The sequence below is a fragment of the Quercus suber genome, unplaced genomic scaffold (assembly GCF_002906115.3).
Source record: "Quercus suber isolate HL8 unplaced genomic scaffold, Cork oak 2.0 scaffold_511, whole genome shotgun sequence".
In the NCBI taxonomy this organism is placed as follows: Eukaryota; Viridiplantae; Streptophyta; class Magnoliopsida; order Fagales; family Fagaceae; genus Quercus; species Quercus suber.
In genome coordinates, this window is record NW_027069960.1 from 267,998 (window position 1) to 294,566 (window position 26,569).

General features: G+C 35.6%; 3 protein-coding genes across 3 annotated transcripts; 1 reads left to right on the forward strand and 2 right to left on the reverse strand.

The window, feature by feature from the left end:
• Positions 1-392: 392 nt before the first annotated feature.
• On the reverse strand, positions 393-20,955 carry LOC112039171 (dynamin-related protein 3B). The gene is made up of 15 exons (XM_065763517.1): positions 20,340-20,955; positions 19,899-20,181; positions 19,753-19,781; positions 19,542-19,643; positions 18,112-18,180; positions 17,953-18,012; positions 16,770-16,883; positions 14,631-14,716; positions 13,191-13,321; positions 3,836-3,946; positions 2,909-3,051; positions 2,668-2,811; positions 2,488-2,540; positions 1,538-1,637; positions 393-1,037 (listed from the first exon to the last, which is right to left on the reverse strand). The coding sequence occupies exons 1-15, from the start codon at positions 20,703-20,705 to the stop codon at positions 810-812; spliced, it is 2,019 nt and encodes a 672-aa protein (XP_065619589.1). The 5' UTR covers positions 20,706-20,955; the 3' UTR covers positions 393-809.
• On the forward strand, positions 8,277-10,786 carry LOC136063323 (dynamin-related protein 3A-like). The gene is made up of 6 exons (XM_065763521.1): positions 8,277-8,411; positions 8,736-8,828; positions 8,916-9,008; positions 9,108-9,245; positions 10,237-10,323; positions 10,619-10,786. The coding sequence occupies exons 1-6, from the start codon at positions 8,337-8,339 to the stop codon at positions 10,769-10,771; spliced, it is 639 nt and encodes a 212-aa protein (XP_065619593.1). The 5' UTR covers positions 8,277-8,336; the 3' UTR covers positions 10,772-10,786.
• Positions 20,956-21,424: 469 nt separating the features above from the next.
• Positions 21,425-25,234, reverse strand: LOC112039181 (zinc finger CCCH domain-containing protein 22; the record flags this gene model as incomplete). The annotated part of the gene is made up of 3 exons (XM_065763518.1): positions 21,425-22,540; positions 23,303-23,363; positions 24,896-25,234. Coding segments are annotated over 3 exons (1,392 nt in total), but the record flags the coding sequence as incomplete, so codon positions are not given.
• Positions 25,235-26,569: the final 1,335 nt, after the last annotated feature.

Genomic DNA, 26,569 nt, shown 5'->3' on the forward strand with positions numbered 1-26,569 from the left:
AGCTACATATACGAGAATATTCCAGCTCCTCCCAATCTATTAATGCTTGAATGGTTGAACCCAATTCCGTATTAAGGGCGAGGTGTACCACTGATGAGAAACAAAAAAGTTATTTGATAGAGAAGTCCAAAGCTACCATAACTGGTAACTCAAGTGAAATCTTTTTTAACTTCCAAAAGAAGTGAATAATTTATTTAGAAATCAAGGCTGCTTTTCCCCCTACATATCAGAAGCTAAAACAAATACGGCTTCCCATTCAAACAAGATGAGAACATCTTGCAGTATTTACCCATTTAATTTCACTTGCAAAACACTTTGTTTATGACGCTTTCCATATCCATGGCATGTAACAATTTCAAGGAATCGCATGTTTAAGTTTACTCTTCCAGATATAAACTCCATCAACTAAGACTTCCAATTGAAAAATTAAAATTTAAAACAACAGTAACAATAATAATAATCAAGCACCATAAACATCTGTATTAAGCCTCAATTAACACATATAATACATAAATACTAGATGCCATTGCTCTTAAAACATATACAATCAGCCTCTCCTCTGCCCTCCGCCATTTTAATTTTTTTTAATATTTGGGTGCAAACCAAAACCCCCAAGAGAGATGTGCTAGTTCTGCTCCGTTTATATGAGAGTTACCACCTTTTGTCATTGAACAATTAATTCCTTCATTCATATGAACCAATATTGCAGTAAATTGGCCACCAGCTGAATTCTAATATAGAAATTAAAGCACTGTACAATCTGACATCAGGTGTTTGTAGCGTAGATGTCCAGCCCTACCACATGATAATTACAGTCCATTTGAGTTGATGGACATTGAATGCTCTTCTGAATGGAATAATCTAGTGGCTTTAGAGTTAGTAAATGATGATATGTAGGATGATCTGCTATCATTATAATTTGCTGAGGGTAGAGGGGATGAAAAGCCTGGGATCCTTGGCAATCCAGTGGTAGTATCGGTGCCCCCGCGTAAGTTTGAATTTTGGGGTAATACAACAGATTCAACCTCCTCTAGTGTCTACAAACAACAACAGACAGTAGTTCAGGTTTTTCGCCAAGATGGGAAATACATAAAACCCATAGTAGTCCAACAGTAGTATTTCATAAGGTAAACTGGTGAAAGGCCATTTATAATTTCCAATGAATTATTCAGTCAAGTACATAAAGAGGGAAAAAAAGAAGGAAAAGGGAGGGAGGGGGGATTCTTCATGGTAGTCAAAAATGTTGAAAGCAACTGCTGAATATCAAAGAGCTTTTCCACCATATTAACATAAGAACAAGATCTAATGAAGTTAGCAGTGGAAGAACCTACTTGACCATCTGAAGCTGTTTCAGGTCAGTTATGTTGGTTAGGTTTTCATGATGGCTGCAAATCTTATTTCTGGAAATTGGCCCATAAAAAGGGATACCGGATATAGCTGGACTGCCACCAACAAATCCCTTCCCTTTTCACAATTGCAGTATTCTAGACATAACTACTTATTATATTAATCTTTGTACTATTTAAAAGTTAAATACCTGAATAGCCCGTTGCAAAACAAGGTACATTTCTCTCATCTGTTTTCTTTTTACAGCTAGTTCTTCCTGCTCCTGCAATAGCTCTTCAAAAAGGCTCTCTCTGCATAATTACCAGTAAAAACATGCTCAAATTTCACCATTGACATTTATATGCAGTTGTTTCTCAACAACAATCAAATAAAGTACCACAAAAGTAATAAATGTCCATTACAGAGTCCCTCACACAAGCCATCGTTCATCATTAGCAAGCCTAAAAATCAGCTGATCCAGATGAAGACAGGGAGTCCTCACCAATACAAATCTTTTCATATGTCAAGAGTGCTGACACAATGTATCATTTCAAGCAAATTAGAGGAGTGTATCATTTCGAGCAAATTAGAGGAGTTTTATAGGTTGGTTCTCATATCTTTGAAGTCCCAACACCACTTCTTATGACTTGAAGTTCCGATTACAATAAAGCTACCACAATGAAACCAGGGACTATACAAAAATCCCCAAAGAGTCCATCCACTTTTGGGTAATCAGAATCATTTCATCACTAAAATTTCTCTGTAATCAGTTGAGTGCAGTGATACATGATCTAAATTCTTTCATTAAATTTTAAACCTCACATGTCAAGAGACCTACTTTTAACTTTTAAGGATTATTTCAGGCGCTTAAACTTAAAACAATCAAGTAGTAAAAGAACTAGTTGAACAGACTTGTTAAGTAGTTATTTTGTTGGGGGTACAATGGACCTTTGGTGAATATATTTATTTCACAAAGTGGGATCTAAAGTGACACATATTAATTAAAATGAAATGCATTAACTAAATGAACAGACAGAAAAGGAGATGGCATATCACATATACTGGATATTTTTTAAATATTTTTTTAAAATTCCAACAGTGCCAAACAACTGATGAAAATAAATAAATAAAGACCTAAGAGTCCCTGAGTTAAACACATACCTATATAGTTTTTGTATAAAGATGCTATGAAGCTCCCTTTTCGTATGATTGACCTAGAATACATCAGCAATAAAATAAACATTAAATGGACCAGGCAAGATATCAAAAGAAAAGATGACGGAAGTTACCCAAATATAAAGCCGACAATGGACAAGGGATTACACAGGGACAAAGACTTACCAGAAAGTGCATTACAGCTTTTGGAACTAAGTCTTGAATGTTCTTTCTGACAATGTCATAGTAAGACCGCAAGAGTAATTTTGTTACAGTTATTACTATTGCTTCATGCTCTGTCATTTCAAGTGGCCTTAAGATGGATGGGGGCTGGACAAGAGAGTAATATAAATTGAAAAATGAGGAAATGAATTACACAGAACAAATTACTTACATAGAAATAAACTTCTGTGACCAACACTATTACCTCTCTCAATTGGATTATAGAGGGCATCTGCTCCACATGGTGAGCAGTTTCACCAAGTGATCTGCTAGCTTGACTCTCTCCAGGTGATGATCTGCTGCCAAATATTGATGAAATTCCCCATGTCCTTGTAGCTGTATTTCCTCCTACATTGCAAGTAGTACTGTTACTGCTTGCGTAACTTCATTTTTTGAAGGAAATAATTGCATTGATGAAAAGATTTACTACTCATGTAATCAATGAACATAGCAACCACAATGAGCAAATGTCCGGCCATAGCCATCCATATGTACACACCATAAACATGCTTATAAATATCAGATTTCCTTTTTTATTGATAATTTATGCATCCAATGGATCTTGAATGCATAAACTCACCCTCCACCTTGCTCTTACAAGGAGTGAACATGCCATTCAGAATATTTCAGCAACTTATTTGCATTTTACAGAAATATATCCTCATCCACCAAATACATGTTTACAGTTTTAAAGATATTTGGAACTTTCCAATAATCCTCCAGCAAATTATTTTATAGTTACTAAAAGCATCTGATACCAAAATACACTTATAAATTTGAATACTACAAAGCATGCTAGTAACGTATATTGATATTTATTGCATTAATTCTTCTATAAGTAATATCATATTAACAGAGAGAAATCTGAAAAATACATTAAGAAAGCAAAGAAATTTCCCCTAAAGTATTGCATACAGAGATAAAACAATAATAATACAAATGTATTTTTATTGCCAAGTTATGCAAGCATCTAGTGGACTTGAACTTATGATCTCACCCTCCACTCTTAAGGAAGGAGAAGGTTCCTTTTGAGCTGGAATTACCAAAATCAGAAAATTATCCATGCTAATTATCGTGGAAGTTAAGGATGATAACCAAACTTGGGAAATTATCAACATAAAAAGGAGTTTACCTGATGATACAGGTCTCTCATTATTCGAAGGAGGACGATTTCCCTGCCAAAATCCAGGAAAAAAGTAGAATGAATTAAAACATTTTTTGACTATGCCTCTTAATACTATTCAAAGGAGGACAATTTCCCTGCCAAAAGCCCCTCAAAGACAATACCTAATTTTGACTATGTCTTTTAATAGATAATACTACTCAAAGTAAAATAAATTAAAACATTTGACTTAGGGTTTAGGGGTGTGCATGTCCTATGATACCATATGTGCATCAAGAATAATGCAAGCAGGTTGGAATTGATGATTTTGATTTTTGATTTGCTTAGACTGGGCGAAAGTGAGGAAATTGTAGTTTTAGAGTTTTGACAATATTTTTGAAAAAAATAAATTTTTTTGATAGGTAATGTAAAATATTATTAAAAAAGTAGTCAACCCAAGTACATTGGGGATGTCACTGTGGGGGCAAAAATCAGGAACCAAAATTACAATGATCAAGTAAAACAGGAAGGGAAAAACAAGAAGAATGAGACAAAGCCACACTCCAATCAAGGAGACTTTGCAAGAAAAAAGACTTAATCTCTAGCATAGAATGTTCACATCCCTCAAAACTTCTAACATTCCTTCCATGCCAAATACACCACATCAAGCAATGCAACACAAGTCTCCACACTTTTGTTTTGTTATTCATCATATACATCTCGTCGTTCAGTTAAGAACAATGTGGTATGTCATCTGATGATGGTTAAGCAAATGAGCACACATATCACATATGTTAGTGTTCACCAATGTGGTTTTATATTATTTCCACAACAAAATCAGCCAGCAATTTGACTTATTTTCATTGCCAAAATCCAATAGCATTTCGGCTTATTTTCCAGGTGAAAATCCAACAACATTTCAACTTAGGTGTGCCATGGCACATTGGCAAAGCTCTATGTTTATGTGTGCCCTGAAATTTTGTGTGGGATCATGTCATGCACACCAACATGGCTATACATTTTGGTGGACATACACATGTCTTGTTCTTGTGATTCCGATTTGGTTCCTTACATATGGTGTATTTGGGACTCACATTGGGGGCTTATTTTAAGGTGAGGCACATATGGAATGACATCTTTTGAAAGAATGGAGAGATAACTGGCTGGTTGGAAAAGATTATACCTTTCCTAGGAGGGACGAGTCACACTCATTAAGAGTACACTATTGAATTACCTATATATTTTATGTCCCTTTTCAATGTGCCCATAAATGTAGCCAACAAGTTGGAGAAGTTTCAACAGGATTTTATATGAGAGGGATTGAGGGAAGAGAAGAAAACTCATCTTGTAGATTGGATCAGTGTTGTTAAAAGCGAGGGGCACACTTAAGCGCAAAGGGCTCTTGGAGCCTAGGTGCAAAGCGCAAAGCGCAAGCGCACGCCTAATTGAAGTGAAGCGCACATTTTTAAAAAATAATTTTAAAATTTTAAAAATTATTATTAATGAGAAATGCAATAATCAAATGATCAAATTATCATATAAATTGAAATAAAACTTTTTATATAATTCATATAACATTTAGATATGCCCTACTTCTGCAATTTTAACACAAAAATTGCTAGTCCAAGTCATTTTATTTTTTTGGATAAACTAGATATCAGTACTTCCATGTAATATCCTTTCTTAAATCTCCTATATCTATAATGTCCTATGACTAATTAGTAATATTAGTTAATAATTTAATTACTTAATGACTATAACTTTGGAAGAATTAGTTTGCTATGTTCAAAATCAACCACTAAAGTAACTAAACAATTACCACATATATTATATCATACGTTTTTTTTGTTTCCATGAATGAGCTAAGAATAAGAGGATATTGCAACATGGTAATTGGTACCAAGGAGCTAGGTGGGTTATTGTTTCAAGGAGATAAAATAAAAATAGAGAAGATCTGGGAGGTTGTGGGTTGGGTTTTACTATTTTAGGACAAGTTATACTCAAAAAAAAAAAAATTTGATAAGTAATTTACACTAAAAATATACAAAATCAATGGTTTATATCAATAATGTCAAGATCCTATAACTTTAATTCAGTTTTGGTTTTTATTTTTTTTTTAAATATAAAAAAGCTCCAAAAAACGCGCTTTGAGCTTTTTGAAAAAGCGCAAAAAAGCGCGCCTAAAGCGTGCTTCTTTGAATGAGCTTAGCTTTTGAGGCAAAAAGCGCTAGAGCCTTAGGGCTTGGAGCTTTGAGCTTAAGCGCGCTTAAAGCGCACTTTTAACAACACTGGATTGGATCTTGCTACTATACCTGTAGAAGCAGGTAGGTTGGGGATTAGGAAGTTGAATACCTAAGTGCGAATTATTCACAAATTTTCCTTGGCATTTCAATCAGGAATGAAGTCATCTATGGAGGAGGCCAGTGGGGACAAAATATGATAAATTAGTGGGGAGTTGGACCCTGCAACTTGTGAAACATTCTTTATGGTTGTGGTCTCTAAAAGGAAGGCAACTAGAACAGGATGGATTCTTTCACTAGGCTTGTTGGCTTTGGGTTAAATGACGGACAATGGATTAGATTTTAGGAAGATGCATGGTATTCTGATAGGAGTTTAGCTCCTTCCTTTACCTTGATGTTTCAGGCTTCAGCTAGCTGTAAACAGAGAGGCTAAGGTGAGGCTTCGGCTAGCTTCTTCCTTTCCCTTTGTTAGAATCATGGATAAGTGATTAATATCACCATTTCCTAATAGCTTAAACTTTTGGCACAATAGACAATTTATCATGGTATCAAAGCAAAAAATCCTGAGTTCGACCCTTGCCTCCATTCAACCTTTCAATTAAAATGTTAAAAATCTCATGTGTTAGGACTTAGGCCCCACAAGGGGGGGGGGGGGGGGGGGGGGAACTTGATCCTATTGTTATGGGCTGGGAATATTTGGGCTATGGAGTTTGTGTGGACTGCTTTTATTTGTATTCTTTGAAAGGGGTGTGTGCTCATGCATGCGTAAGTCTAAGTCTAATGGGGAGTCTGTGAGCCATCTGTTTTCTTGATTGTTTAATGGTGCTAAGCCTCTTCAGGGTTAGTTGGGTGATGCTGGGCTTAGTAATTGATGTTTTAGCTTGGAAGCACGGACACTTCATTTAGGGTGTTGTACCTGTGTCATACCGGTGTCGTACCGACCGTTTTATATTATAATTTTTCAGAAATTGCTCGTGTCACCATGTCATACCCATGTCCGTGTCTGTGCTTCTTAGGCTTTTAGCATGTTGGAAGGGGATTTCAGTAAGCAGCAGTGTTGGTAAAGCCTCTTGGAGCCTAGGTGCAAAGCGCAAGCATGCACTTGATTGAAGTGAAGCACACATTAAAAAAAATAATACTAATAAATTTCAAAATAATTATTAATGAGAAATACAACAATCAAATGATTAAATTATCATATAAATTGAAATAAAAAGTTTTATATAATTCCTATAATATTTAGATAAGCCCTACTTGGTGCTACGTGCTTTGCTCTTAAGTGCGCTTTTACCAACACTGGTAAACACACTGGTAAAGCATTTTGGAAGTCAATTCCTTTGGAGAAAGGAATAGACACCCCTTTGTAGGAAAGCAGCTACTGACAGTGCAACTGAAATTCATATTCCTTAGCTCTCCCTTTTTGCACTTTTTAATGAAATTACTTATCACAAAAATTGTGCCCATGTGCAAATCCTTTTGGTTCATTATCCTTCATTTTGTAGATCTTCAGCATAACTTGACTATCTTTGCTAATTAGTTATGTATTTGGTTGTAATAGCTTATAATCCAACTTCCAGGCTTGATGTTAGTCTAGTCTTATGCAAGAGTTTATCTTTGATCTTCCCCAGCCACAACTTTTTATATATTTTAAATTTGTTTCTTCTTCTCTCTGCTACAAACTCCTGTGATGTTTTGATGCCTAAATGTTGTCAGCCGAACTTACTGCTTGCCAATTTCCTGGTTTGGGCAATAAATTGATTCCTATGCTTAGTATATAAACAAAGTGACCATCTCTTCGTCTTCGTTATCTAGAGTGAGTCTTAGTAGTACTTCTTGGATGTTATTGATATTGATTTTTTTTTTTCCTTCTTTGGATTGATTTCTAAGTTTTTTTCTTTTTTGGCTTTTGCTATGCCAAAACACAAGATATAAGTCAAACATTAGTATTTTAGATTCATCTACTTTTAGTTCATTTGTGATAGTTCAATATGCCTTCGGTTCCCATAAATCCAATTAGTAATATTTCTTAGAATAAAGGGAAACTGTAGCATCCTTGTATTTAGGAATTGATGCTATCTTTCCCATGTTCACATATGGGTTTATTTCTGTCTGTCTTCTCTGGACTCTAATCTTTAAATTTTTTATACCAATCTGTAAAAGTAGGACTTGTTCAAGTACTGCTTATTTACTTTTCATGGGTTTGTTGCCAATTGCCATACTGATTTTCCCTTCCGGCACCTTTTTAATCATTGACAGCATTTTCTTCCTTGGTGGATGGAAGAAGTCAGGAGATGTCAACTAAAGAGTTGTCAGGTGGAGCCAGGATTCACTACATTTTCCAGTCAATTTTTGTAAAGACCTTGGAGGTGCACAATCTATTTTCAGAAGCATATTCTATCTTCTTTAGTGCTGCTTCTTTTTTATACTTAATTTTATTTCTTTAATATGTTCTAACCTAAAGCCATATTGCAATAGTTCAAACCTATATTCCTTCCTCCTGCTTCATCCTGTTATTTGAGTTGATGTGCATGCACCATGGAGTTAAGCTTAAACTAGATGGTTTTATCTATTGATTCTATCTGTAAATGATGTTAAACTTTGTCTATTATTTATCTGCTGAAAAGTTTATTGGTGACAATGACTGTTAACCATCACACTAGCTGCCTGCTAACTACCTGGAGTATTTGTAGGAAGTGGACCCTTGTGACGATCTATCTGATGATGATATCCGAACGGCTATTCAAAATGCCACTGGTCTTAGAAATACTTTATTTGTGCCAGAAGTGAGTATCATGATGATTGCATATGATGTATTTGTTTTGTGTTTCCCATGGGTGATTGGATGGTAAATTCTGGCATTGGTGTTTCAGGTTCCATTTGAAGTTTTGATTAGAAGACAAATTGCTCGGTTGTTGGATCCTAGTCTTCAGTGTCTCAGATTTGTTTATGATGAACTGGTGAAGGTGACATATACAAGTCTAGTTTGCTGTGCTCTTATGAGTTTCGCTTTTGTGTTATTGTGTGATGAATTTCAAGATGTAGAATATTTTGTTTCCCTGCAGATGAGCCGTGCTTGTGAGGCAACTGAGTTGCAAAGGTTTCCCTTCTTAAGAAGGCGTATGGATGAAGTCATGGGAAAGTTTTTGCGTGATGGCGTAAAGCCTGCTGAGAGAATGATAGTGAATCTTATTGAGATGGAGGTTATATAATATCTCCGTTCAATTAAATTTTGCTCTTTTCTCTGATGGAGTTTTTAGACTCTTTGCACTCGTATCGCTAATCTTTTAGCTTTCTTTTGTTTCTTTCTATTTTTTAAATTTCTGTATACTTCTTGTATGTGCTTTTCCAATTTTAGTAAATTAAAATTTCTTATAAAAAAAAAAAAAAAAACAAAGCTGTGGGCAATGATATTATACTTAAAATCTAGGATGGCACGTAATTAGATATATGGGTGGCAAAGTAGGCACGAAAGTATTTATAGTTAGAACTTCATATTGCATCTGTGCTAATTGATGGTAAAGTGGAATCACCAAGTTTCAAAATTCATTTGAAATCTGATATTACATATCCTAATATCTTTCAAAATGTGGACTGGAATTTTAACTAGAAAATGAAGGCTTGAAAATGAGGTTTTATCCAAGTGTTTGATTGCTTACTAATAGTTGGATATAATAAATCAAAAACTTATATCCTGCTATCAATAGAAACAAAACCTTGGTGTTGGCTATACAATAACATAAAGAACAGAATATGAAAGCTTGTATCCCGAAATCAAGCATCACGAATTACTGAATTACAATACTTTTGCAGCTTTCAGTCACCTTGAAAATATCCTGCTTTGATCACTTAATATTGTTGGAATTATTTTCACTAAAACGAAGCAATTGGGCTTGATTAATACACAAATTTTACAGTATGCTGTTTGCTATCTTGAATGATTTTTATCAAATAATTTCGTTACACCTTTGATGTCCTTGACAATCTGTTGTTTTGGTCACTTGCTGGAATGAAAGTGATTGATTCATTTGCTTTCTTGATTCTTACATGATAAGTGATTGTGCTTTGGTACCACCGGAATTTCATATTAGATGACAGTCTTTCTACTGATCACATCTTGTTTTCAATAACATCAAATTTGACACACAAATGCCGGTATTGTTTTCTGCTGATATATGAACTTATTTCATTCAGATGGATTATATAAATTCTTCAAATCCAAATTTCTTAGGCGGGAGCAAAGCTGTTGAGATTGCTATGCAGCAGCTGAGATCATCGCAGGTATGTTCCACCACTTTTGGTTGAACCATTTATATAGGATTAGACGGTTAGCTATGTGATATGTGATAAAGAACTATGTTACATGACTGTCAATTCAATGTGAATATGGCATGATATGAGTTCAGATCCAACTAGATACTCTGAAATTCATGATCAATACGAACATCTGTTAACAGATCTGAATTGATTGCATATTAAATTTTTGTATCACTGATTTTGTGATTGAACCCGTTAACAGCCCTACCATAAAGAGTATACTAATTTTATCTTTAAAATGTTTTTCCATATGATTCAGCGCAATATGGATGTTGAAAAGGTACCCACGTTGGAGAAGGGCCAGAATTCTCGAGCTGGTATTCCTAAGTCGATTGTGAATGGTGTTTTGCCTAATCAGGTACTCCCTTTGTTCCAATTTGTTTGTCCTGTTTCAGAAATCCAACTTTTTTAGGGAACATTATTTATTGTCATGTCTGCTATATAAAAATGTATAATTTTCCAAAATTACCCTTAAATAAATTTATCAAAATGGTTTTGGAAATAATTAGGGGCATAATAGGAATATTAGTAAATTAAAGGTTTTTAATTTTAGAAAACAGGACAATATTTTGGAACATCCCAAAATGGAATAGAGGACAAACAAATTGGAATGAAGAGAGTATATTTTTATTTTTACCCAAACTTTAAAAAAGAAAAAAAGGAAAGAGAATTTAACCAAAAACACATGTAAAGGAGAGAGTGGATAGAGCAAATATGAAATGCCAAGAAACACTTAAAGAGAGGAAATGACCCTCAAATGCTTTTAGGCTAGGATCTTTCTTTTTGAGTTTTAGATCAGCTTTCTTACAAACTGATTTCTGAATCCAAGCACAAGGAGAAGAAATTGAAAAATGACAAAGAAAAGTATCTGTGCTGAAACATCTTTGTTACTTGCACATATGCTCACTGGCCTGTATACTGTCCTTTGCCCAATTTTAATGCTGGAATAGTCTTATTGATCTACCATATCAGTAATATCTATTAGGAATAATGCTAGAGATATAAATTATTTTACAAAATTTTTTACAAATTGCTGATGCGGTGAGTAATTATTGGTAAATTAAAAAGTGATTAATGGTGGGCTTAGACAAAAACCAATAAAAGGATGGCTACATCAACATTTTGTAAAAATGCTGTAAAATAGTTTGTGGTTGTAGTATTACTCATCTATTAGGTTGTGTACGATTGGCAGGAATTTAAGGAGAAAATTTAATATTTTTGGGAGTTACCAAATTATGGGTGTGTCTAGTTGACTAATGCCCACAATTTATGGGGCTCTATAGTCTCGCCTAAAAGTTAAGGATTTTAATCTCACACGTTTAGCACTTAAATTAGAATCGTAACAAATCACACTTATAATTAGTTAACATTCCTTATCAGGTATCACCTACCGTAATGGTCACATGAGTTGTTTTCTCCCCCATTGAACTTGCATTAAATCCTTGGGATTTTTAGAACTAGTTTTTTAAGACTTGGTGAACACTAAGATCTAATTTTTTAGGAATTCAAACAGCTACTAGTTTAAGCTCATGGGAGTCTTAAATTTTCAAAAAATCAAAATATTTTTTTATAGGTGATTTTAAAAAAGTACTAATTTTTTTTATTACTTATAAAAAAAATTACTAAAAAAGAAACAAAAATACATAAAGAACCTAAGGGGTATATAAGTCGTATACCCTTAGATAGTTCAAAAAATTACAAGAGTAGTGCTTCCATAAAGTCAATGAGCATAGGTCTTTATGGATCTACAAATGTCCAATGAAATAGTGAAGGTACAAATTGTAAGTGAATCTCCAGTGTAGAGGCTTCTCTGTCTTCAAAATTCCTCCTATTCCATTCACTCCAAATGAATGACATAAACATCCTGGAACTGCATTCCATACCTTATATTTGAATGATTTTTCTGTTGCCACTGTTGTAACATTCCTTTCACCATCATAGGCATCACCCAAGTTACTTCAAAAGCTAGTAAAATGAGTTTCATTACCCCACTGCCACAAGACAATGAAGCAACAAATAATCAACTGTTTCTTCACCATTTTTACACGTGATGCACCTATTGGGGATAATGCCCTTGCCATAATCCCCATGAAGTGCCAAAAAAAAAAAAAACCACAGGGAGAAGCATTAACCAAGACAGAAAATTGTAACGTGGTTATACAAGAATAAATCCAACCTCTCCACTTTTCACCAAAACCCATCCTATCCATACACACTCATTAGCAATAAGCACCGAATCCAAAATTTTCCTTCTTTTCACAAATGCATTTTGTGATTCAGAGACAAGTTTATCCAAAATACTTTTCAATCTATTGGCTAACACCTTGGCCATAATTTAATACACTCCCGATCAAACTGATAGGGGCCTAAAATCCCTATTGATAGCATTTGTCTTCTTGGGGATTAACACAATAAAGGAAGCATTAAGGGTGATAAATTACCGATTTCCCCAAAAGTTTAAGTAGTTAGGAAACACAATGCTGTTTTCCCATCAAAAAAAAAAAAAAAGTTTAAAGATGTTTTATACATATAAGTACAAAATTTATTAGAAACAGAAAAGGGAAAGAGAATAATAATTGTCCAAGTCCCTTTCAAAGAATACAAATAAAAAATACAGAGAATCAATAAACTCAAACAAAAGACAAAAAGGAGGCTGTCTCCTAGAGCACGTATCCTGTCAAACAAATACCACAAACTATGCTTTTTGATTGCAAAAGTAGGACGTTCAACTCCATCAAAGACCCATCTGTTGCTTTCATACAACAGAATTCACATGACACACAAGGGCAAGGCTCACCACATGTTCGCTCCTCTGTGGCACTGAAACTCACCTTCCCAACATTCTAACAAATCAAGCACTGATTTGAGCATCACCCAAGCCAACCGAAACAAGGTGAAGGCAAAGGACCATATATTTGTTGCCATAGAGCATTGGAGAAGTAGATGATCAATAGATTCCCAACTACATTTACACAAACAACACCAATCAATTATCAAAATATGCCTCTTACAAAGGTTATCAACAATTAGAATCCTCCTAAGGGCTGCAGTCCACATGAAGAAAGCCACCCTTCATGGAACCTTCGCCATCCATATGTTCTTCCAAGGGAAGAAATTACCTGAAGAACACTTAAAGAGTTAAGAGCATTATTTTATGGTTCTGCCTGAAATACTCATTTCTTAGATGGCACCCACACCTCTTGATCCTGATGGGAAGAAGCAGGCAAATTATCATAAAATACCTCAAGAATATTATCAATAAATTCCAACTCCCAATCCTGAAAAGGTCGGACAAACTGAGGACTCCGATGTTGTCCCTCTCCCTCTAATGGGCCCACTAAATACAAGGATAATGACGCCTCCTTGTCCAACACTAAGGCAATGATTTTTAGGAAAATTTTAACTTAAGAAGCTACTTTTGTATTTTAGATACTCAGTATCCCACATCTGACTCAATATTTGTTTCTTCATTCTATAAAAATATTATTCTTGCTATTTTTTCAATATCTCTTTCCATTTATCTCGCCCTTCACCGACACCTCACTGTACAACTTTGCCCATGCCACCACCCACATCGCAAAACAAGGGCATCATTAAGACATCAAAATCGTCCTCTAATTTCTGCTTGGACCATTCGTTCTCAGTCTCAGCTTCAACCTCATCTAGGTTGATGACTCCCTATAGTCAGCATCCTAGAGCATTCCTGTGGACCACATGTGGAGGAGGACCATGGTGTAAAGTCCCCTTAACAAAGGAAGATTTGGACCACCCATCGGAAGGAGAAGGCACACCCATCACTCAAATAGATGACTATACCGATCTTGCAGTGGGCCCCCAACGTGATGAAGGAAACAGAATGATTTTGCACATAGAGAGAGAAGGAAGAGAGCACACACCGTAGCTAGCAGAAATAACATAAAAGAGTCCAATTGCTAAGTTACAGTGCTAGTTAGTTATGGATGTGCACTGTAGATAGAATGAATTTTGCCTAGGACCTTGCTAGTCCAATGTGGGATGATAATGATTTATTGGGTTGGGCTTCGGCATGCAAATTTTAGCTAAACTAGACAATGCTAATTCTCTAACAGCCAATAGTAATGGTAAAGGGGCCTTTTAAGAGAAAAGGAAGAAAAAAAAAAATCGACTTACCCTTTTATATGAAACAATTAAAAATGTAAAAAGGTTGAAAAATCTAAATAAGTAAATGAAACATAAAGTAGTCACTATAGGGATATGACATGTAGCATCAATTTAGATAAATGAGTGAAAACCCCGGACAAAAACTATAGCAAGATAACGAAATCTCACCTTCACAATATTGTGTCAAAATGTTCAGCAGAATCACCCCTTGTTCCCCCTAGTTAATGGCATGTAAAAAAAAATGCTTAGAGAGAAAAGAGGTGGGGGTAACAAAATAAGAAAATTTCCTTTCCAACACACCCCACACCAAATAAAAATATAGTAATCAATAAAGGTGAAAGTAAGTAAATGTGTTAACATATCCATATACAAAACATTCAGGAAGCATCTGCAGAGTAAGAGATAACTTTTGTGTCAAAAGCTATTGTTAGACAAGCCAAAGCAATAATTTTTAATTCTTAAGTAGCAAAGCAATAACTAATAGCTTACCCAGATCTTTTAGATTGTGTTTTGTTGGTAGGAATCTAAAGTGGGAATTCAAAATTTTCAGAATTTACCCAAAAAAAAATTTGATAAATAACAAAATGAATTTACCAAAATTAGTGTTTGGTTAACTAAATTCAAAGCATATCACAATTCCCACATTATATGGGATTCCTAAATGTTAGGAAATTTGATCTCCCTCACCTTGCGCACAAAACCGGAAATTGATAAACACACACCTAAACAGAACAGATCAATCCCAGCAGACCGTCATGTTTAGACTTCAACTTCTCGAAGTAATTTTTCTCCCTCCTCTGGGAAACCTTTGGTAATAAATTTTGCTTAGCTATCTTAGGAATTTTCATTACTTTCCCTTTCATCTCTCAAATATCACCCCCAACCTGCAATTCTCTCTAATTTGTTTTAATACGCACAAGTTACTGATTATGCTATGAGATGTGTCCAATGGGATATCCACAAAGAAAGTTCCTTGTATATACTCCTCATCTAAACATATCATTCTGCTAGCTAATATATATTCTTTTTTGTGGAAAATGTAAATTCCTTTTCTTTTTCTTTGCCTAATTCTGATTTATGAATATAAGTACATTGCTACCCTTTGGTTAAGTAGGTTTCTTTACATCATGTTTGATGGCACTAGTGGGTATGAAGTTACTAATGGAAGAAAGTTAAGAAAATTTCAAATGATGATGATCTTCATATTGAATTATGGAGTATCTCTCTCAAGATAAAAAGAATAATGTTTTATGAGAAAATCAAAGGAAAATATGGTTACTAAAGTACCAATGTTATTCTGAGTGATAGCTTCAAAAGCATTATTTGTATCTCCCTCAAGATAAAAAGAATATTGCTTTATGACAAATCCAAAGGAAAATATGGTTATTGAAGCACCTTTGTTATTCTAAGTGATAGCATCAAAGTATTCAAATAATTTCTATTGGAGAAAGCTTTAAAATAAATTAATAGTAATTTTAGTTTAATTTTTTATAATGGAAATTTAATTAATTTTCAGATTATTAGCATTATGCTTTGTGAATTATAATTTTTCTCATTATTGATTTAAATGAATATATACATGTGTGTGCATATGTTGGTATATAGAGTGTCATATCCAAGTTAGCCATACAGCCTACATTATACTCTCTGGATTTCTAAAACTAATTCCTCAGGTTCTACTGAACATTGAGATCTAATTACTCAGGAATCAAATAGCCAAGAGTTTAAAAACTCATGAGAATCGTAAATGCTCAAGATTTTTTTTTTTTTTTAATAAAAATCTACCAAAAAACCATGCCCTTAAAGTTGTTCATCATAGAGCACAAATAAACAGCTTCCAGCAGAATATAAATCTAAATACAGATTATCAGATTCCATGATGAAGAAATCATGGCATCATTCATGGATACAATATTTAAGATTATCTGATCTTACCAGTACTTTAATGCAATTATGGCATCATATGCCCTTATAGTTGTTCAACATAGCGCACAAATAAACAGTTTCCAGCAGAATATAAATCTAAATATACACTTATAAAAAATATATATAAATCTAAATATGGATTATCAGATTCCATGATGAAGAAATCATGGCATCATACATGGATACAATACTTAAGATTATCCAATCTTACTAGTACTTTAGTACAATTATGGCATCATATATGCAAATACACCAGTTCCCCCAAACTTTGCAAACTACATTTAAGCACCAAAGAAGGCTAAAAATATTCTAGCAACTCACATATTTTATACTGTGTAACTTACTTTAGATTCAATAGCTTCTCCATACATTCGCAGCTCTTTAACAATAGTCATCATATGGGAATTTAACTCAGCGTTCAAACCTGGGAGAACCATTCTGATATGCTGCTCCAGAATCTGAATAGGAAACAAATAACATCAACAATGAAAAATCAAAAGAAAAAAAGAATTGAAAAATAATAAAGAGTAAGAGATCTGAATAGAAAACAAACAAAATCAACAATGACCACTCAAAAAACAGAACAAAAAAATAATAAAGACAACAAATTGTCTAAATAAGAAAGGGAAACAGAATCACAACCATTCCATTTTCCATTGCTCCAATATCTAAAAAGTTTAATTAGTAAAAAGTATATCATCTCATGCACGCTATGCATTTAGTGATTTATATGAAAAGAAAAGCACTCAGCTGTTTCCTGTCTGCATCACCAATGGGACCATTTACAATTTTCAAAAGCTAAATGAAATTAAGCTTAATATTAACCCCTAATTAATAATAATCAGCCTCTTTTTTATAAGTTTTGGCCCCAAGAGAGGGAGAAGGGAAGATTCGAACTAGTGAATACTGCCTAATGTGACATGGTCCATAGCCAATTATGCTACTGTGATGGGGAATCAGTGGATCACCTCCTGCTTCATTGTAAGTTTTCTCATGCCTTATGGAGCGAAGCTTTTGCAGTGTTTGGGATCCAATGGGTAATGCCAAGGTCAGTCCTCTCCTTTTTGTTTATGTAGACAAACTGGTTTGGAGGGCATCGTTCAACCATTTGGAATATGGTCCTGGCATGTTTAATGTGGTTAGTTTGGCAGGAACGCAATACCCACACTTTTGAAGACAAGGAGAGAACATTAGATCATCTAAAATCTCTCCTTTTTGTTACTCTGTTTCTTTGGGCTCGGACTCGTATTTGGGGGTGTACGAATTGTATTTCTTTATCTGAGTTTTTAGCCTCTAGTTCCTTTAGTTTTTGATTTTTTTTATCTGTTTCTTGTTCAAAGTGTTCACTATCGTGAGCATGATGTTCAATTTTTCAATATAAAGTCTTATTACCTATCAAAAAAAAAAAAATGGAACAATGATACCAAACATAAGCTTATCTTAAAAATTTGGCACAATCATTTGTACACAGCAAATGCATTCACAAGGCAATAATTTTGAGAGTGAAGAAATGGGGAGCAGAAGAACCTGATTTAGCTTTTTTGCTAACTGAGGAATGCCACAACGATCAGAGAGACCACTATACACCTTCCACATGTATGACATTCAACAAAAGCAAACATTCAATATCAAGTCAAAAGTAAAGCATTAGTGAAGCCAAAATTATGGTTTGAGAACGTGAAATACAGGATGATCATGAAAAAATTGCTCCTCATATGCAAGAGCCTCTGCAATGCTCCGGTTTTTATTAATGTCCTGTGACACAAGGAAAAAAGTAGAGGTAACTAACTAGTAATAGCCAAAGAAAAATCCAACATTCACTATAAAGGCTAATCACTAATGGCTTTTCAATACAATTTGCAGAACAAGCATTTAAGATTTCTGATACACATGGCCAAAAAAGTTCAGCATCACTGAAGTAAATGGGAAACCTTATAGATTCTTCATGTGTTTTTTTTTTTTTTTAAATCAGTAATTCTTTATGTGTATGGTACACAAGGAAATTTTTTTGAATGTGTTATAACTTATAAGAAGGGGAGGGTGATCTAGGAATTCTTCTTGAACATCTCAAAGTAGCCTAAAAAATGAGGCTAATACAGGGCTTTGCTCATCTACAGTTGTTATTCAATTGAACGCAATATAGTCAAGCACATTGCCACGGCATCATGATTATATTTTGACTGAAGAATGCCATTTGATTGGTCCATGCTAGGGAGACTCCAATTGAGTAGTAAAAATAATATATAGGGATATCACTTAACCCATAAACTTAAGCTTAAGCCTATGAGTTTGGGCCCAACTATGTTACATTAACCACTCACTATTATTATTATTCAATTTAAGACTTCACTAACACATGTATACCCAATAGTCCACTTTGATAGATCAAGAATGTCAATGATTTCAGCAGTCCAACTGTTGATTAAAAAAAGAAAAAGAAAGACCATCACTAGAGGTCCTACTTGCAAAGGTGATCCATACATGGAATATTGTCACTCAACAAGTTTGAAGAGGACAGGATCTGTACTACAAAGAAGTATATAACCACATAAATCTTATGATTGAACTTTGTTAACAGATTTGTACTAATTCAAGATGGCTAAGTATTTTCATTTTATCAGTATCCATTCCCAAAGGGGCCACAAATACCATGCTGTCACAAATATTTGGTCGCAAAAGTTAGTCAAGTGTATCGCATCCATCAATGATTAAGACTAACACATGATGGCCCCATTCAAAGATCATCCATGCAAAATCAAAATGCAGGAAGATTTAAACGAGATTTAAGTTTTAGCCATTTAGGTTTCATCAAATTTTCTCAAAAGTTAATAAGCATACCACCAAAGCCAAAGAGCAGATGATAGAGGCAAAATAGTCCAACCATGCTGCTTTTTGCAAAGTTTATAGAATGGGTTTGAGCTCTAAATAATCAAAAACACATTGTACTGCAGCTTAAATCATGCTCCTATTTTAAGTACTTTCTCATTTCTGTACCCTCCACCCCTTTCTAAAGTAATGTTTTCTTTTTTATGAGCAATTTCAACAACCATACAGGTAGTTATGGTGTAAATTAAAAAGGTATGGACGTTGCAAAATAAGTTTATAAGAATCTACACCTCTTGACTGCGATTCACAACACCAACATAACCGAGACGAAGTGGAACAACTTTTCCAAGCAGAAAGTTTCGGGCATCAGTACCCCTGTCCATTATATCAAGCTACAAACAGCACAGGAGTACCACATTATACCGTTATTCAAGCATATTAACAATTTAACAAGGATGCTAAAAATATAGTTAAAAAAAAAAAAAAAAAAAACACACAAACCTTAGTGATTACACCAATTGTCCTAGAACCTGTTGATACATTTATGTCAGTGTTCCACAACATTAAGTATCAAACACTAGAACCAAGTGTATTCAATATAACAAGTAAAACCAAATTTCAAAAAATTGATAAAGCCATGTTGGTACCAGTGGGATCAGCTTCTCTAGCCATCTGAAGTGCGTCCGAAGTTGCCAAATCAGAATTGGCCGGAGTAACAGCCAAAATAATACAGTTTTCCCGCCTGATATGTGCCATTATCATTTTCCTAATCCTCTCTTCTATGTCAGTGGGTTGATCTCCCACCGGAACCTTAGTAACACCAGGTAGATCAACTAAGGTCATATTAAGCACATTTGGAGATGAAATTCTCATGCTAATTTGTCTATCTGAAACCCCTCTGTTCTGCCCCGCTTCTCTTTCGGTCTCAGCCTGCACTACCCCCAAACACAAAAGCTCAGACTCAGACTCAACAAACAGCATTTGAATTTGTAATGTTAATTCCACTAATGATTGCAACTCAATGAATCTCTCAATAGCACAAAGAATTTCAATACGAAAGTTGAATCGAAGCAATAAAATCTAAGCACCTGGATTTCGCGGCGAATCCTGGAGAAATCGTAGAAGCGCTTGCCAGGCAAGTGGCGGAACTCGCCCCACTCGGCACCGTCGTCGTCATCGTCAGCCGCATTCCGAGGACGATTCTCGAGCATCAAGACGAGCGGCCTCCGCGTGCAAATGTCGCAGCCGCGAGGGAGGAAGTCGCGGCCGACCAACGCCTCGAGCACGCTCGACTTGCCGCTGCTCTGGCTGCCGACCACCGCCACCTGCGGAAGCGAAATCTTCGAAAGCTCGGCCCCCACCGGAGCCAGAATGTCCTGGAGCTTGTTCATGATTGGGATCACCGATGCCCCAATCGTTGGTGGCGTATCCATTGCTTTTGCTTCTTCGCCCATAGATTTCAAAGAGAGAGAGAGAGAGAAAAAAAAAATCAAAAACCCTAAGGTGGAGAGAGAGAGAGAGAGAGTGAAGGGTTTTATAATTTATATAGAAAGTAGTTGTTGAGACCGTTAAGGGGATAAAGTTCTTGGAGAGGAAGTAAGAAAGTCAAGGTTTTGTTTATTTTTGCTTGGAGAGGTTTCCTGAGTTTTTTCCGTTGAGTGTGGAAGGCTTTTTGCCTATTTTGGTTTGAATAGTAAGTCACTGGCGCCGGGATGTGCTCATGTGGACCCATTTTTAAACGGTAAGAGGATGCGTAAATCTCATGCCATCATTTGTGGGACCCAATGTTACACCTTTGGCCTTAGGAGACTTTGAGTTGAACTTTGAACCACTAGTGCTATGATCATAATGATAGTTTAATTTTAATTTAGTTTTTAATTCACATTCATTAAAAATAAAAATTTAAAGAAAGTTTCAATCTATAAGAACTGCTCCTAATGATTGTTTTTTTATCATCAAATTTAGATACCAATTGATTTTTGATATAGCCAGAAATTAAGACTTTACCAAATAAGCTAAAAAATGCTAGAAATTATAATATAAATCAATTTTGTTATAACTTTAACATAATTTGGAGTTGGGAGAAACAAACAGGCATGGTAAATAATTTCTCAATCTAGAATTCTAGGTAATGAGGCCAAAAATATAATCACTACTCATCTACAACAATTCATGCACATAAAAATCAATCTAGATTCAAGATTTAGGCTTTTCTTCAAAGCAAAAACAAATAATTTTTCCCCTTTTAGATCCATCCTGTATAAATAAATTACACAACTACATATATAATATAAAATCTAAAACTTGAGCCATCTCTTCTCTTTTTCTCGGCTGACAACCGCACTTGATGCAGATGCATGAGCTGACTCAGCCTCCGCTAAAGCTTTGCGAGTTTCATTTAACTTTCTCATGGCAGCTTCATAAACTACCTTCTCCTTTCTGTTTCTATTAACCATTTCTTCAAGCTTCTCAGCTCGCATCCTCAAGTCCTTCACCTCATCATCATAAGCAACCAGAGCCCGTCTATCTACTTTGTTCCCCTCCCCAGAACCTTTACCTCGCTGCTTCTTCGCTGACCTACCACTTAAAGCTTCATGATGCATTGCAAGTTGGTTATTGATAAGACTAAAGACATCAGGTTCCAATTCCTCCTCCTCTTTTGCTGCTCGAGCCAGTGCTGCAAACTTCTTCTCACGTTTTCTCTTTCCACCTCTGCTCCGCTTCTTCTCTTGCTTCTTGTTGGTCTCTTCACCTTCATGAGACTCAAGAGCATGGTCAAGAGATTGCTTCGGTGGAAGGACCTTCACAGTCATGGGATCCAACATTCCCTGCCCAGATACTCCTAAACCCATCCCTTCCTGATAACCCATATTGGCCATCATCTTGGAAGCTATGCCCCTGGTGTGATTTTCCCACTTTGCAAATATCACAGTTTCTGTCTGAATGCCTCTTTGTTGGGAGGAGCTTTCAAGAAATCCTAAACCCTGTGAATCCTCATCTTCATAGTCACTAGAATCAAATTGTTCTGAGACGGAATCACTCTCCTCTTCATCACTCACTTGGGCATTTTCAGATAATGAAATTGCATCCACCCCAAGCTTTGCACAGCTTCCATCATCTCGGAAAACAACTTGCCCTACTCCAAGTTTATCATCCCAGGATTCAAGTTCAGCTTCCCTCCAAATGCCAGATTTACTGTCTGATATTGCCCAAATGCTTGAACCCACTAGTGACTGGTCCCAAGTTGTTGGGATGTACTTCTTCAATGAGGACAATGGGACATCAACACCTGTACACATACAAACTCATGTGAGTTCTAACATGCTGGTAGTTAACATATGATTTAAACATGACACCGTAGTTGTTTTATGGAGCATACAGTTCAACAGTTTCTTAGCTGCGTAGTAGATGTATAACAGACAAATTAAACTATGTAATATATATTTCATAAGTTTGTTAAAAAACACAAAAAGCAACGTTGCCATATGCAATTACCAACAGTTCTATCACAGTTGCCACATTTCGATTCTTTTTATTTCTCCTTTTTTTTTTTTTTTTTCATTTTGATAATTCGATAGTTAGGAGAAGGGGGATTTGAACCCTGGACATCTCCGTTGGAAATAGCAGAAAGTGTCAATTGAGCTACAAAGCACTTGACCTTATAGTGCCAGTGTCTTCTAAACATCACCTTCTTATTTTAAAAACCATATAACCAAATTTAAAATTTTAAAGAGACCTATACTTGATCATCTACTAATGGTGGAATGCTTTTAAATTTCACAGCCCCACCTGTTCTTATTTTAGTGGGCCAAATGAAATACAAAAATTCAATAATTTCAAACCAAGTCCATTTATTTTTTCAAATTCCAGTGGGTTTAATTGCCCCTACTGGGCATAACGTAGCTTCTACCCTGCTGACTATATCCACCCATTCATCTCATACCATGCATTGCCGAGAATGGTAAAAACAATGCAAAAATGAGAAGAATGAGAGATTTCAATTTGAATTGCAGGACCCCTGATCCATATAATAGAAGCAACTGCAACATACCATGGGATAAGCGGCAGTTAGTACCAAATCGACACCGTTGCTGTAGAAAGAACTTGCACATCTGCACTTAGGTGGTCTAGCATCAGTATACTGACATGACAAATACCATGGGGTTTTACTCAGTATCTGTGTGAATTAAATTACAGTAATGGTTGCACTAATTGGTGCTTAACAAGCATTATATAAATCGCTTGTCTTAACAGCAAAAGCAAATACGATTCAGTTAAGGTAGCTAATACTTATATATAAAATCTATAAATATTTATGTGTGTCTATGCGTTAGAATATGTTTAGCTCATATACGTTAATGGTGCTTAACAAGTATTGGGTAAATTGTTATCTCTTCTTTGTCAGAAAAAATAATCTTATTTCTCTAAGAAGAAAGATATATAATGATGCTTTGTATATTTGTCTCTAGGCTCACAGGCGCGCACTCATATAAATGAGTATCTAAAACAAACTAGAAAATTTTCAGATGTACCTTCAGCACTCTTTCCCTAAAGCCTGCTTACATCAGGTTTGCCACAACCCCAAAGTTCCAAGCATAGAATGAATCATTCAATTATCTTGTTTCAGCGCATAAATCACTGAGTTCAACAAAGAGATGACAGTAAATTTCTTGGTAGAGTACACATGACTAATGATATCCTGGATCTCTTCTTTTCCCCCCCTTCCTAAAAATTGAAAGAGCACTAATATTTTTATTTTAGTAGGATATCTTGTTTTGTTTACTGAACACTAAAAACAAATAAAATAAGAGGGAGGAGGCCATAGCTTGATGCCAACAAAGGTTTTGTCAGCAAAAGCTAATCCTATTCACTAAGAAGAAAGACATATAGTGCTTTGTATATGTGCCTCTATGTACACACACACACACATATATATAGATATGCATACTGTAAACAAACTATAAAAATTTTCAGATGATTACCTTCAGCACTCTTTCCCTAAAACTAGCTTACATCAGGCTTGCAATGACCCCCAAAGTTCCAAGTAAGCGTAGAATTGTTCAGTTATCTTGTTGTGGGCATAAATCACTGAGTTCAAGAGTTCAACAAAAAGATGACAACAGATATCTGGGTAGAGTACCCCAAAACTAATGATGTCCTGGATTTATTCTTTTTTCCCCCTTCTTAAAATTTGAAAGAGCACTGATATATATTTTTTTTACATAACCAAAATCAGAATGTGTTCCTCTTTCACCACCAAAGCTCAGGAAAAGTGCATATCTCATGAGTAAAATGTTACTCTCCCGAACCTTTGAAGCTTTAAGGAGAATACCACATGATGTTAATACTAAACCCAAACATCTTGAGGATAATTCTGCCTAATTGAACATGCAATCCACAAATTTTTTTAGGTCAATTCCATACATAGCCAATGGGTCTTGAACCCATGACCTCATCCTCCACCTTGCTCTTACAATGAGAGGAGGTGCCATTTAAGCTAAAGCTCATTGGCACACAACACACATAAATACATAGATAATAACAAAATCACACACTATTTTTTCTCCAAATAAAAACAAAAATAAAAATATACAATTTTGAAATAGCCATGCAAGAAAACAAAGGACCAAAAAATTGTACGTACCAACATATTTTCAGATATTGGAGTGAGGAAAGAAATCTTTGCTGAATCAGAATCATCCAACGCAACGATTTGACCATTATACCAACGGCCATCGCTGTGACGGAATCTACATTTTGATCCAACTAAGTTACTTTGCTCCTCCAGCGGTTCCGGTTCAACATGTGCTGGATCAAGAGGTTCTACTTTAACATCCTCAGATTTATGATTGCAGCCATTTAGCACAGAATCAGCTTCTCGTAGTAATCGTGCACGCTTTAATTGAAACAGCCCTTCCTCTGCATCTTTTATTACCTGAACAAGCTCTTCATAAACCTGAGACAATAAAACAGTCGCGTTTATCAAGTTGCACGATCCATAATGATATTAAACCTAATCATATATTCTCAAGACATATAATATGCAAGAATTATAAATAGATACAACTGCAAGTGTCTGTGTGTGTATATTCTGGAAATAAACAACCAACTTGATCTTTATCACCTACAATAGAACTTGGTTACTTGATCTAAGACTATCATGTGATTCCCTCTCATTCCATAAAAAGGAATGTGCAATAACTACAATAGAAGGTACACAGATAAGGAGCCATAAAGTCAACCAAAAAAAAAAAACCATTTATATGTCCTGAACATCTTCCGTGTCCAAGGACTTAAAAACCATTGTCAAAAAAAAAATCCCGAAATTTACAAACACAACTATCAGTTTAGGGAACCACTTGCTTACTAAAGGAAGAAAAGAATCTGACAAACATGGATTTATTTAAGCATTCCAAAACTGATTCAAGGGTGTTTCGACTTTTCCTTTTCCTAAAACAATACATATAACATCTTTGAAAGGATGATACTCTTTAGTTGGTGGGAAGGATTAGACAATAACAGCAAAACCAGCCTATAAAGAGGAAGGGAGCAAAATCATTGTCAAATTATGAGTGCTCCCACCCTCCCCCCTCCAGCCCACCTCTCCTCTAGACCACTACAACTACCTCCACCTCCACCTCTTATACATGCACAAGCCAATCCACCTTTTGTTAACTTCCCCAACCTTCCCTATTTCTTCCCTCCTCCTCAAATCCCTTTCCAACAGCCTTGTTATTGGCCTAGTCAGTTTGGTCAATACATACCCCATCTCACGCCGACCCAACCATCCTTACCCCCTCCGAACCCTAATCCTCCTAAGCCGCCACCTTCTTCACATTCCAAGCCTTCACCTTCACATGGGGAACGGGGGAACTCTGCTTTTTTTCGCATTGACACGAAGGCCTTCTTCTTGGCTTTTGATGGAGGACGTAAGGATTCTTATTCCATTACAGAAAGACGTGGAAGGTACCATGGTTCTATCCGGGTTGGTAGATCGGGCTTGGACTGGATCATTGCATGCTTGATTGAGTTACGTAGTTGGGATTTTAGTAAGCAACATTTTTTCAAACGGTTTCATGAGTATTATAAAATTTTGGAGTGCTCTAGTAGGTTGAATAAGGGTGGCTGTTTTGTGGAAATATCTGAGTATCATAATGGGGCTCGACATGGTTGTTTGCGTGTTCCAGAAGGCTTTCATAAGGGTGGCTGGGCTTTTCTTGAAAGGCAGTTGTGTGATTTTTTCTTTGGAAAACAAGTTTCTAGGCCGGGGAAGGAGGTGGCTGCCGGCGGTGGTAGGTTTGCAAATCCCACCGGTAAT

Excerpts from the sequence above, each read along its gene's own strand:
- LOC136063323 (XM_065763521.1), top strand. The coding sequence starts at position 8,337 with ATGTCAACTAAAGAGTTGTCAGGTGGAGCCAGGATTCACTACATTTTC. Across the intron at positions 8,829-8,915 it reads ATACTTTATTTGTGCCAGAA|GTTCCATTTGAAGTTTTGAT; the intron begins GTGAGTATCATG and ends TTGGTGTTTCAG. Across the intron at positions 10,324-10,618 it reads AGCAGCTGAGATCATCGCAG|CGCAATATGGATGTTGAAAA; the intron begins GTATGTTCCACC and ends CATATGATTCAG.
- LOC112039171 (XM_065763517.1), bottom strand. The coding sequence starts at position 20,705 with ATGGGCGAAGAAGCAAAAGCAATGGATACGCCACCAACGATTGGGGCA. Across the intron at positions 19,644-19,752 it reads CAATTGGTGTAATCACTAAG|CTTGATATAATGGACAGGGG; the intron begins GTTTGTGTGTTT and ends TGCTGTTTGTAG. Across the intron at positions 2,541-2,667 it reads AAGCTGTAATGCACTTTCTG|GTCAATCATACGAAAAGGGA; the intron begins GTAAGTCTTTGT and ends GATGTATTCTAG.